Source organism: Hemiscyllium ocellatum, chromosome 2 (genome assembly GCF_020745735.1).
Source record: "Hemiscyllium ocellatum isolate sHemOce1 chromosome 2, sHemOce1.pat.X.cur, whole genome shotgun sequence".
In the NCBI taxonomy this organism is placed as follows: domain Eukaryota; kingdom Metazoa; phylum Chordata; class Chondrichthyes; order Orectolobiformes; family Hemiscylliidae; genus Hemiscyllium; species Hemiscyllium ocellatum.
The window spans coordinates 82,632,798-82,646,582 of record NC_083402.1 but is presented as its reverse complement, the minus strand read 5'-3'; the positions used below and the strand labels follow the sequence as shown (position 1 = coordinate 82,646,582).

The following is a 13,785-nucleotide window of genomic DNA, read 5'->3' as shown; positions in this document are numbered from 1 at the left end:
GAAATCCATCAACCTTGCTACTTGCCATCCCCCTAACTTTTGTGTCATCTGCAAATTTGACAATACTTTCTTCATTCAAGTCATTAAAAAGTGGCCCAACACTAGTTATAGTTGCTATCCTGAAAATGCCCGTTTGTCCCAATTCTATTAGTTAGCTAATCCTCTATTTAGTTAATATACAATCTCTAATTCTGTGGGGTCTTACTAAATATCCTTACATGTAGTACCTTGTAAGATGCCTTTCAGAAATTCGAATTCATCTCCCAATTCCTCTTTACCTATCCTGCTCATTATCTCCACAAAGGAATTCTAATAATTTAGCCAAGCATGATTTTCACTTCATGAAGTCATGTTAACTATTTGATTATATAGTATACCTCCAATTGCTCTGTTTTTACATGCCTTATAATAGACTCTAACATATTCCCATGATATGTTAAGCTAACTGGCCGATAGTTGACCATTTCTCACCATTTCTCAGCTTTCCAATCCTATAGGAATTTTCCAGAAACTAAGGATTCCTGGAAGATTCTACCTGTGCAACCACTAGCTCTATATCAATATTCTTAAAAATCCTTGGATGCAACCCGTCAGCTCCAGGGCCTTATCAGCCTTTAGCTCCAATGGTTTCTTAAGATAATGCTGCATTAATTAAAATTAATAAAATCACACCAGAATTAAATGAGCGGAGATAGCAGAGAGGGTTGTAACCAAAAGCAACATCATTTCCCAGGTCGTGTATTTTCAAGAGTGAAAGAGAACTTTGAATACCTTACAGACTTTGTCCATTGATAAAATGAAAAGTATGACTAGGTATTTGGAAATAGAACTCAGACCAAAAGCTAAAAAGTATGAAATTTAGAGACTAGTGGCTTGCAATCTTGACATTTAGTCAAAAAACTACGGTCAACAATGTAAACAAACAAAGCTCAAGTTAGCAAAGGTTCAGCTGATACAGAAGAGACTGGAGCTAGTAGTCAATGAAAGAGGGGGGGAAAGAAAGATATGGAGGAGTGTGAAAAACAAAAAGGAGATAGAGATCAAGAAACAGCATTTCAAAAGAGGAAAAGAAAAGGTGAGCAGAAAAAGAACAAAGTTTTAAAAATAGCCTGACTCAACCCAGTGAAGATACAGATAAAAAAAAGAGTTGCAACCAATTCAAGTCAAAGTGCAGACCTGTTTAAAATTTGTCCAAAAGAATCCCAATCTTGGAAGAGGACAGAGGCATTTACATTTTCTCGTATACAAAGTTTTGCCATTTTATTTGCCTGGCAAAAGCTTAGATTCTTATTGCAAAGCAGGTTGACAATCAAGGCATAAGATGATTAAGATTGTGCTTTCTGAGGAGACTTCAGCTGTTTAGTCGACATTAAAGAGAAAACTATCCTCACTAGTTTAATTTAGTGCCTGAAACTTACAGACAAATTTTTAACCATTCAAGTAATAGTCTGATTAAATGTACACTGATAGCCCAGCAACTTTCAACCGCTGGATTATAGGCATGTAAAATAGAAACCAATTATGAGAGTGTGTTGAGATAATTAGACTATGAGAAGTAGGCCATTCAGCCCATCTAGTCTGCTCTACCATTCCATGAGGTCATGGCTAATCTGATAATCCTCAAATCCACTTTCCTGCCTCATCCCTATAACGCTGGATTTCCTGACTGAGTACTAATCTGTTTATTTTAGCTTTGAAATTGCTAGCAAAAGAATGAGACTCTCAAGGAACCCTTCTGCTAAACCAGTATGAGGTCATTGAAGTTGTGGGCCTGTTATTTACAATGCAATGTTGGGGATAAATTAATTCTGTGTTAGACGGGGTAAATTTACATTCACTGTTCACAAAAAAAAGCCAGAAAAGGAAATTACAATTCTGAGACAATGGCTATTCGCAAATGGGGGAAATTGGTAAGAAAGGTCCAGGGAGGCCCATCATTTTAAAAAGAGGAGGAGAAAATAACTCAAAATGCAATAGAATACACATTCTTAAAATTAAATGAGAACCAGAAGTACTTTCACACAAAACAGCTGGTAAGGGAGATACCTCACCCAGCCAAAGTCAACTGAGGACACACCGTCCCCAGTTTGTTGGAATATTCTCTAGAAGAGAGGGAAGAAGAGAGGGAAGAACAGAGACCACAAAAACAAAAATAACTGAGACCAAAAGAGAGTAGATATTCTCTAAATCAACCCATTTAGGGATGTTACTACACACCTCTGGAGCAGGTGGGACTTGAACCCAAGCCCTCTGGCTCAGAGGTGCAGACACTGCCACCGCAGCTCCTGACCAAGAGGAGTGTAAAACTGGAATTCATTGATCAACCAAATGAGCAAGATCCTATTTTAAAACATAACAAATCTGGAGAGTGCAGCTAAACAAACTAGACAGAAAATTTAGGATGTAGGTCCAAAAAAATAACTTCAGTTAAAGTTCCTACATTATAGAGGTGGATAGCAAAGGGTTAAGATTAACCAAAGCAATACAGCCGAGCAATCAGAAAAAATAAACCAAAGAACAGCTCCACTGAGCAGTTGGTAAGCAGAATTAATGGAAGATGCAGAATCACCTTGCCCTAACCAGATAAATATCAGCAGATGCTAAAAATATGGAAACCCAAAAGCCTTTACTTTAACAAACCTTTGGTGTAGAGATGTCAGAAAGATACACTACATATTTTTTTTAAAAGTTTCACCAGCTAGTTTTACATATCTACTCTGCACCCACCCTCAACCAGAACTGCAAACACTCCAGCCTTGTTTGTGATACATCACTTTTGTTTATAAGATTTCAAGCAACACTGTTGATCAGTAATTCCTGAATCATGTTGGAGCTTCAATACTCATTATCTTATCTTGGATGGTAATCATGACTAAGGATCTCCAATTGCTTCAACTCAAGCTCAAGTTTCCAAACTTGGGGGCAGCTAGAAATTGTGTGGAACATGGCAGGGGTTGAGAACTTCCCAAGTAGTACTTTCCAGAAGGTAGCCATCCCACAGGTACACTGAAAAACGGATGGGTGAATAGAAGAAAATAGAATTGCAGATATCTTGAGCTGTGTCACTTCAAAACCAGCTCTCAGCTTGAACTGCTACAAGTGACGACACCCTGAAGTAGAGTCAATGGGCAAGAGCCATAAGGAAAGAACAGCACAGGGTAAATGTAGGAGATTGCACATTTAGGGGGACAGGCAAGTGGTTTCCGTCACCATTAATGCAAGATATTTATGGTGTTCTGCCTCCTTTGATTTCATTTGAAGCCACACACCATCTGTACTCAAAACTTGATATCCCCTCCCATTCACCCAGTTGATACTGGATCAAAATCATGCAACTCTCTTCCTAGCTGTAGGTCTAGCTAGTCCCAAATGACAGCAGCAGCGCAAGAGGAGGGCAGAGAGGCAAGAATGAGAAAGAAAAGCGGAAAACATAATCTAGAAAGTACAAGATTCAGTGGAAGGCAAAGGACTAACAGCAAATACAGAGTATCCAACTTCTTTATTGCGTACTGTGATTGGTAGTTGCTTCAAGGACCTCACCAATCTTCTACCAGAGCCTACCTGCATATCAATTAACATTCTCCTTTCATGCAGCATAAATACTGGTTTGCCTCTTGAAACTGTAATCTTGCAAAACCAATCAACAGTCCCTCTAAGGCTCCAAGGTTCCACACACTGCAATCGGCATGCAATCACAGAACTGGGCTCCAGTTTTGGAAATTGCTGTCATGTGGACCTTGGAAATCTGCATTTCCATAAAGAAAAATAATTAGAGGGAACATTGGTTGTGATGAATGCAGACAAACATGTTTGATGCAAAAAAAAGTGTCTTCTTTGCCCAAGAATACTCAAATTCTGCACTACCAAATGACTAAAAGCAAACAGTGAAAGTTATAACTGTATCCGAATGCAGAACATCTGCAATAAAGTAGATGAATTAACAGCACATTTGCTATAAACCAATAGAATGTCATTGTACTTAAGACGACATTAAGGAGAATCAAGGCTGGGAACTGAACATTCAGGAATATTCTATTTTTAGAAAGGACAGGCAAAAAAGGAAAATTGTTCGGTGAAATAAGTGCAACAGTGAAAAATGGATATCAGCAAAGGAATCTACACGAGGAATCAAATTGAGTAAAGCTACGAAGCAACAAGCATTGTAAAACATGAGTGGGAGTTGTTCATAGGCTTCTCATATTACTGGAGAGATAGGAGATAGTACTAAAACCAAAAAAATTTGGAGATGTAGGCAACAAGGATACTACTGTAATCATGAAGGATTTTAATCCAAAAAGACTGGACAAACAACATTAGTAATACTTGGTAAGTGAATCCCTGAGTGTACACAAGATGGTATTTTACAGTAATACACCAAGAAACCAACTAGAGTGCAGGCTATCCTAGATTTGATTTAGTACAATGGAAAGGATTTAAATAATAATCAAAGTTCCCTAAAGCATTCCCACGAAATGAGAAGAATTCTTCACTGGCTATGAAAATGAAGTCCAATCCAAAATTAGATCCTAAATTGCAAGTGTTATACATTCCTTTCAGGTGAGAGAACAACAAGAAAAGTGGCCCAACCAAAATAAACAAAGAACAGTATCAGATCCGAACAGTATCTAAAGTTTCTATCAAAAGTAGCAAACCTAAGGAGTGGAAGCAAGTTAACTCATTTCATTTCAATCGAAAGCCTCCACCTCCCCTCCCCCCTCAAACTAGCACCTTCTCCCTCACCTTCATCCACCTATTGCTCTCTCAGCTATCATGCCCCCAATCTCCACTTCCCCCACCATTTATCTCCCAGCCCTGGCCCTCAAGTCTCATTCCTGATTAAAGGCTTATGCCCGAAATGTCAATTCTTCTGCTCTTTGGATGCTGCCTGACCTGTGCTTTCCCAGCAACACATTCTCGACCATATAAGGAGCAAGCATGGTCACTTCTACCAACTGTCAGCATACATAACACATATAGACTGAGTAGAGGTCAAGGTCAAAAACATTATTCCCCTCTTGCTCGTCTATAATCAAGGAAAAAGGTAACCGATCACCTCAAAAAATTTCAATTAATCAGGGAGAGTCAGAATGGATTCACAAAGGAGAGATCATGCCTGACAATCCTCTTTTTTTTGGAAGAGGTGACAAACGTGGACAGAGGTAAGTTGATGGGTTTTGTTTATATGGCTTTTTGGAAGATTTTTATAAACTAAATTCTCCCCATTAGTAGCTGTTTTCAATCTACCTGGGCCATAACACACACAAAATAAAAGTGACTGAAGAGTTGGGGATACAACCAGTGAAGAAGTGGATTTAAGCTTGAACTTTAAAAACCTGCCTCAGGTAAAGTATAGCTAAAGGAAGGAAACCATCAGGAGCATAAAAATTATTAAAATTTCAATTGATCTGTTCAAATGTTAATAATTTTCATAATTATTTTTATGCTCCTGATAGTTGAAGGAAGGAAACTATACTATACCTGAGGCAGGCTTTTAAACTTTAAGTTTAAATCCACTTCTTTCAACTGATCAGTTGAAATTTTAATACTTCGCACTTGAAGTAATTGAAACAAACAACAAAAAAAGAGACCCCTTGGAAATGAGCAGGGCTGGTCTTGCTATTTTCTGGTAACTGCAATTTCTTAGAATCACAGCAATGCTTTTAAGCTGTACTGTACTTCGTTATTTTTCATATTTAAAAATCTTTGAATCAGTTCCTTTAATATAGGATAGGATTTTCTTCCCCCAGTCCATCCTCATTTCTGTTGTTGGTAAACATTTGTTTTGTTTTATTCTTAAAACAAAGGACTTGTATAGTGCATGCTTTAGTAAATTACAATCTCAGCAAAAAAAAATCTATCCAGCCAAGCTCCTGTGGGATATCTGGCAAACCAGTTATCTTTCCTGCAGGCATTGCTGTGAACTGTTACTCTTGAATTGAAATATTCCAAGTGAACCACATACTCTGTGCCTGTTACAAACCAGTAGAAGCATTCAGAGAAAGACTACTGAACAGCAAAGGCCAGGCTCACCAAAGGATCACCTTAACATGCGATCTGGGAAGCAAATGTCAGTTAGCTAATTTTCCAGTTTTTGGACCTCTATTTTCCTTATTTGTTTCTATGCATGCATGTCTGTAAGGAGAGCTTAGAAAGTTTTAGTTGGTAGCATCACATAGCCCCTTGAAGACCAGACAAACCCTGAGTAGAAGGGCAAAGTGAAGCTTAAGAAATACTGGTAGGATTTGTTCAGAAATACCAGTCGAGTCCTTAAGTTAGTATGAATCTCCAGCACAGACCTGATTCACAGAATGGAATGTGCACTTTCAGCCATAAAAGGTCCAGAGTGAGGACATAACAGTAGGATCAGAACTACTATCCCAGATCATCGTTAATACAACTAACTCTCAGTCTAACAGCAGGGCGGGAGAGCAGGAGAGCCTCTGCAGATAATACTGCAAGAACATGCCAATGTAACCTATTAAGAGAATGTAAATTTGAATCTATGGGCTTGGAGAAGGATGAATTTGTGCATCACATAGGATCCTGCAGATACATAGCTCGAGGTTTAACAGTATCTTTTTATATCATGAAAGTGTTGTACTTGATCACGGTATTACAAAACCTGTTCATGTAATAACCAAAAACCATTAGCAGCTATTCTACCATGACAGAATCAGTCCGTCCTCTTCAAAAAGGCCTAAGACACAAAAGAAATTCTTCTATGTGGTGTTGTTTCGTCACTGATAAACAGCGTTCCCATGATGGACTGGGGTGACAACAATCACACTTTCCACTCTGATCATCAGCACCCTTACTGTAACAAACTTTCAGGTAGAGTCCTCACCAGTTACGTATTCAGCCAGTGGCAGAATTATTTATCAAATATTAAAGCTATCCCAGAAAAAAACAGTTCAGTCAGCAATGGAAAGGATTCTAAATATGAACAAAAGGGATTTATAAAACACCATCATGCAACCACAATGGGAAATATGCAGGTGATCCTCATCAAGACTGTGGCTTACAGTATTGGAGCGCTCAGCTGGTAACTGAGCCAGATGGCAAGAATGCAGCACAAGTCAGATTGCTGTTAGCGGCAATTACAGTTAATGACTAAGAGAGACTGATGGCATTCCAAGCAGTGCACACACTGTGGTCACACTGATTAATGAACAGGACTTCAGGACAGGCAACAATGCAAAAAAATGGCCGAGCAGAGGCTGATAGTCAAGTTCGGTATCATGGGGATGGCCTCAACTGGGACCTTGTATTCATGTCACATTACAGGTGACCCAAATGCACTACACGCACACACACAAGCTCTCTCTCTCATCCCTCACACATACAACCCCCACACTCTCACAGGCACCTTCTCACAGACTTAAACTCTAGTGCACACACACACACACACACACACACACACACAGTCTCTCCTGCATGCACATACAAGTTTGCAGGGTGAATTTGTACTTGTGGAATTACATTTTATTCTGCTCAAAAACTGCATAAACCTATGTAAGATTCTGTACACTGGGACAGACAGACAGACTAACTTCAATGCATTACCTGAGCTGAGATGGCACCTATTGTTAAAGATATTTTGAGAATGTAACTTTAAAAAGTTCTGAGATTTACAATTGAAAGAATCGAAACGAACATGACCATTCTAAAAAATAAAAGACTTGATCTAAATTTGTTTATTACATTTCATGACAGTGCAATCCAGTTGCTATAAATCCTGTATCCTATGATTCTGCTCCACAACCACCTGAAGATGCAGCAGTGCTTCAAAAGCTAATGCCTCCGAATGAACCTGTTGGACTATAACCTTGTGTTGTGAGGTTTTTAAACTTTGATTAATGAACGATAAACACCATAACCACCACAATCTTCCAGCAAATAGCAAAAATTTTCATAAGTGTTTCTGATTTTCATACGCAACTTGATGGTGGCTCCAGGCCCTTTGTAGATCATTAGGACTTGAATAAAGCCTTAGAAGATGTAAAGTCCACTGACACCAATAGCAATCCTGCAGCTATTGGCAAGTTGCACCTGACCAGGGGCCCAACAGGAAGGATTGAAGGGAGGATGAGGGGGTTAATATAAGAAGAGTTACATGAAATTAAATTGCACAAGTGTCTTTAATTGCTGCGGTTATGCTCAATTTCTTCCATGTTGTGATAGTAATAGCTTGTGTGCGCATAAGATTCACTGTGACACAGTACAAGGATACAAGTGAACTAAAGGCCAGACAAGATGATTGAGCTACCATGAAAACTAGCAGACACAAAGCTGAGAGTACAAGAAACTGCATGAAGTTGAGAATTATAAAGGATAATTGAAAACTTTATATTTGACAACTTATTTGTGTAAAGAAGATGAGCTCGTGCTTGCAAGTTCATAAGACGTAGGAACAGAAGTCCTTTTGGCCCATTGAGACCATTTCACCAGTGCGATCACGACTGAGCTAATAATCCTCAACTTCACTTTCCTGCCTTATCACAAACTGGACTGCCTTCATGGTTAGAAATCTGTCCATCTCAACCTTGAATATACTTCATGACTCTGCTTCTGTCGTTCTCTACAGCAAAGAATTCTATAGGCTCACCACTTCATACAGTGTAGAATCCCTACAGTGCAGAAACAGGCCTTTTTGCCCAACAAATCCACACCAACCCTTCAAAGAGTAACCCACCTAGACCCATTCCCTACCCTACTACTCTAACATTTATCTCTGACTAATGTACCTAACCTACACATCGCTGAACACAGTAATTCAGAATGACCAATTCAGCTAAACTGCACATCTTTAGACTGTGGGACGAAACCGAAACACCCAGAGGAAACCCATGCAGACATGGGGAGAACGTGCAAACTCCACACAGACACAGTCGCTCAAGGCTGAAATCAAACCCAGGTCCCTGGTGCTGTGATCAGGCTAATCACTGAGCCACTGTGTTGCCCTAACCTTGAGAAAACAAAATTCCACATAACTAGGCAATCAATCGACTGATATTTGTACCTCTGGCCCCAAGGGAGAAAGAAACTTTCCATATCTACCTTGTCAAGTTCCCTAAGAATTCTTTATATTTCAAGTATGGTCACCTCTCATTCTTCTAAACTCCCACGTGTATAAGCCCAATCTACTCAACCTCTCCTTACAAAACAGACCCTCTTCCTTTGACCAGCCTGGAGAAAGTTCTCTGGACTGCTTCTAATGTCAATACATATCTCCTTAGCTAAAAGGAACCAACCCTGTTCACAGTGGTCCAGTTATGGTCTGACTGGTGTCTTGCACAGCTTTAGTAAGCCCTCCCCATTTTTCTATTCTAGTCTATCCCTTTGAGAAGAAAGGAGGGCGAACACTTCAGTGGCCTTTCTTACTGCCTGAACTTGGATGCTAGCTTTTTGTGATTCATGCACTTTCGACATGCAAATCCCTCTGGGCCTGCCGCTTCCTGCAATCCTTCCATACTTAAATAATATTCAGCTGTCCCATTTTTCCTGCCAAACAGAAATTACCCCACATTATATTCTGCCAAGATTTTACCCACTCATTTAACTGGTCTATAATCCTTTGTAAACTCCTTACTTCCATTCTAACACCTACCCACCTTCCCATCTATTTATGGGTCATCCTCAAACTTGGCAATACATTTACTTTTCTCATTCATGTCATTAATATTATACAATTAATTGTGGTCCCAGCATTGATACCTGTGGCACTCAGTTGCTATCCTGAAAATGCCCCTTTTATCCTAAAACTTTCTTCTATTAATTAGACAATCCTCTATCCAGGTAAATATATTACCAACAATACCATGCACTCTTAAAATATTAAAAAGCCTCACGTGCAGTACTTCAGCAAATGCCTTTTAGAAATTTGAAACTTATCACAATACATGTACTGGTTCCTTTTCTCTACACTGCTTGTTACCACCTCAAAGAATTGTAAAAAGTTTTATCAGGCATGATTGTCCTTTTATGAAACCATGCTGACTCTGCTTGATCATATTATGCATTTCAAGATTACATCCTTTATAATACTCAAATATTTTCCTAATAACAGACATTAATCTAACCGACTTATAGTTACACCTTTTTTGTTTGGGAAAAAAGATGATGTTTGTTAGCAATTTTCACATCTTCTGGCACTTGTCCAGAACCCAAGAATTCATGTAAGATTACTACCAGTGCATTCACTATGTCGGTGGACATTTCCTTTAAAAGTCCAAATGCTTTAATAAAATCTTTGCTTGCCCAACTCAAGCGGTAATTTTTTCACAAGACCAATATGTGGATGTGAAATTAATGCCCATATAACATTCCTCTGCCCAGTATTTAATGAGGGCATTAACAATTTATTTTAAATAGATTAATGGGACCATTAAATTGATGGTCAGGGAGTACCAAATGTATGGTGCAGAGAGGTCACCTGTAGTGTGACACGAAACCAAGGTCCTGGTTGAGGCCATCCCCATGGGTACCAAACATGGCTATCAGCCTCTGCTTGGCCACTTTGTATTGTGCCTATCCCAAAGTCGGCCTTGGAGGATGGTCACCCAAAGGTCCAAGGTCAAATGTCCCAGACTGCTGGAGTTCTCCGACATGGAGGAAACACTCCCATCTGTTGATTGTTGTGCAGTGTCCATTCATCCACTGCCGTGGTCTTTGCTCAGTCTTACCAATGTACCATGCCTCAGAGCATCCTTATCTGCAGCATAGGAGATAGACAACATTGGCAAAGTCACATGAGTGAATACCTGCTACTCACAGCGAGAGCTGTCCCCACGTGTAATGGTGGTATCTATGATCTCATTTCACCCATTAAACGTTAGCTCTTGTAAAGCCCCTATTGCTCTGAGGAAGCAAGTTCACAGAGTAACAACCCTCAGATACTTGGTTTTAAAAGGGAGATTTTGTTTAAAAACATACTGTGCCTCCAGTTCAAGGCTGCTAAGCAAAAAGGAAATATCTTTGAGATCTAGCTGAGGTTGTAAGGATTCTCTGATTTGATTTAACAACCCCCTCAATCGTCTGTTTCAATAGAATATAGAATTGTTCTGAACAGCAATGAGTATAGGGCCAAGTTGCACAACATTTCTGCATAAAAAATTCCTTCATTATCAGAATCAGCTGAGCAAACCTTCTCTGAACTGCTTTCAATATATAGTCTAGGTTTTCATGCATAGACCAAAATATAACATTGTGCTCAGAGCAATCTTTACAACTCTAAGTTTGCAGAAGTTGCCAAATATATTGCATAATGTTTCATAGCAAATAAATTGCTCTAATGTTCTGCTTTACAGCAAGTATGCTAAAACGTAAGTACACAGTTAACAGCAATATTCTTCCTTTATACTGGTACACAGGACAACAGGCTAATTAAAGTCAGTCCTTGTCCTTTATCGGACATAAGACATCAAAAATCATCGATTTCTTTCGTAAAAACTCTTAAGTAAACAATGAAATCAGAAGTGCAATAACTATAATCTTCATTTTCGACTGTCTGATATAGCCAGAATGACAGCAGTTACACCATATTTTCTTTAAGAAAAACTGAAAACAAGGAAGCATAACAGAAATGATTTGGATGCGAGCATAAGAGGTACAGGTAGTAAGTTCGCAGATGACACCAAAATTGGGAGGTGTAGTGGACAGCGAAGAGGGTTACCTCAGATTACAACAGGATCTGGACCAGATGGGCCAAAGGGCTGAGAAGTGGCAGATGGAGTTTAATTCAGATAAATGTGAGGTGCTGAATTTTGGGAAAGCAAATCTTAGCAGGATGTATTCACTTAATGGTATGGTCCTACGGACTGTAGCTGAGCAAAGAGACCTTGGAGTGCAGGTTCATAGCTCCTTGAAAGTGGAGTCGCAGGTAGATAGGATAGTGAAGGCAGCATTTGGTATGCTTTCTTTTATTGGTCAGAGTATTGAGTACAGGAGTTGGGAGGTCATGTTGCAGCTGTACAGGACATTGGTTAGGCCACTATTGGGAATATTGCGTGCAATTCTGGTCTCCTTCCTATCGGAAAGATGTTGTGAAACTTGAAAGGATACAGAAGAGATTTACAAGGACGCTGCCAGAGTTGGAAGATTTGAGCTATAGGGAGAGGCTGAATAGGCTGAGGCTGAGGAGTGACCTTAGAGGTTTTCAAAATCATAGGGGCATGGATAGGGTAAATAGGCAAAGTCTTTTTCCAGGGGTCGGGGAGTCCAGAACTTGAGGGCATAGGTTTAGGGTGAGAGTGGAAAGATATAAAAGGGACCTAAGGGGCAATGTTTTCACACAGAGGGTGGTACATGTATGGAATGAGCTGCCAGAGAAAGTGATGGAGGCTGGTACAATTGCAACATTTAAGGGGCAACATTGAATAGGAAGGGAGGGATAGGAGTCAAGTGCTGGCAGGTGGGACTAAATTGGGTTGGGATATCTGGTCGGCATGGACAGGTTGGACCAAAGGGTCTGTTTTCATACTGTACATCCCTCTGACTCTAAAAGAGAAAAAAAACTGAAGAAAGACGACTTTATGTCAGGCTGTCTAAACTTGGCTTTAGGGGTTTACAACTCCCAAGTTATATGCCATTCTTCAAATTCACTACTGCTTAATGAGTAAGGTTTATGTGTACTGTTCTGTTGTCAACGCAGCTACAAAGCTCTTACAGAAAGACGTGTATAATTACACGAGTTAATATAGTAAGTCGTATGCATTCGAGAAGCACAGAAAGAGAAATGAAAAGGTAGCAAGCTATATAATCCATAGCGACGAGTTTAAAACATTCGCTATGTTAAAGCCCTAGTTCTGTATCAAATTAAATATAAAGTCAATAAGCAAGTGTCTAATAAACTACAATTTGAAATTATCTGAATGTAAAGTCATGCAATATAGAAGAACCATATGCACAAAAACCTACTTGCTGCTTTGCAGCCTTAAATACTGAAATGCGCAAAGCAATTATATTTATTTGTTGCAAACTATATAAAATTAATAGTTTCTTCAGAAACAAATAAGAAAATTGCCATGGTGCATTTTACTGCAGAATCCTGGTGGGTGGGTCACTCTCTCTCCAGGGAGAGAGAGGTTCCACACCCAGCGACGGAGACTCACGCAGGTATTTGTCAAATACCCAGACATTATATATAGAGACACCAAATAAGGCGAACATGCAAATTATAAACTTTACCTCCCCAAATTCCTAACTGTAACTGCGAAGTGTCCAAGTTCACCACATAATCCCCCAAGAAACGGTTCAAAACCTCGACCACTAAAGACTCGAACACCATCGTCTTACGATCACCATCCTCGGCCCAGCCACCACCGCCTCCTCCTGTCTCCAAGAACCACACCAAAGGATTCAAAAGAAAACGATCGCACAGTGAACCGGAACTAGCGCGAGCAGCCCTGCCTCGCTCTCTCTCAGGGCGACGCACTCAGCACACCAACGGCGACTGTCGGAACCCATCTGACGAGCTCGGAAAGGCCGTGCGCGCTCACGATGGGCGTGCTCGCTTCCGCAATTGCGGATGGTCGTCGGTGTCAGCAGAATGACGGCTCAATTTAGTGCAGTAAGAGTTCTTCTTCATAGTAACGAATTTCAGTTATTTTAAAATATAATATTGTCCCGGAATCCTGGTCATCAGGAGGGGGAGTTAAAATAAATAAGAAATACTTATTGACTGTTTTATTTATAATCAGCAAGTAATGAGTGCAGTTCATTTAACAGGCCTAATGTGATAAAATTGCGTTATTTCTATAAATAATTCTTGAATATGACAGATTTTAA

The 13,785-nt window shown here is 39.7% G+C and overlaps 1 protein-coding gene across 3 annotated transcripts in view; it reads right to left on the bottom strand.

Annotated features, from left to right (window-relative positions):
* vps13a (vacuolar protein sorting 13 homolog A) overlaps positions 1 to 13,412 on the bottom strand; it is a 410,927-nt gene extending 397,515 nt beyond the window's left edge. For all 3 annotated transcript variants that reach the window (XM_060837965.1, XM_060837981.1, XM_060837974.1), the window contains exon 1: positions 13,186 to 13,412. In XM_060837965.1, coding sequence (XP_060693948.1) covers positions 13,186 to 13,285 — 100 coding nt within the window. In that variant the 5' untranslated portion in view covers positions 13,286 to 13,412. The remainder of the gene's footprint in view (positions 1 to 13,185) is intronic.
* Between the last annotated feature and the right edge of the window lie 373 nt (positions 13,413 to 13,785).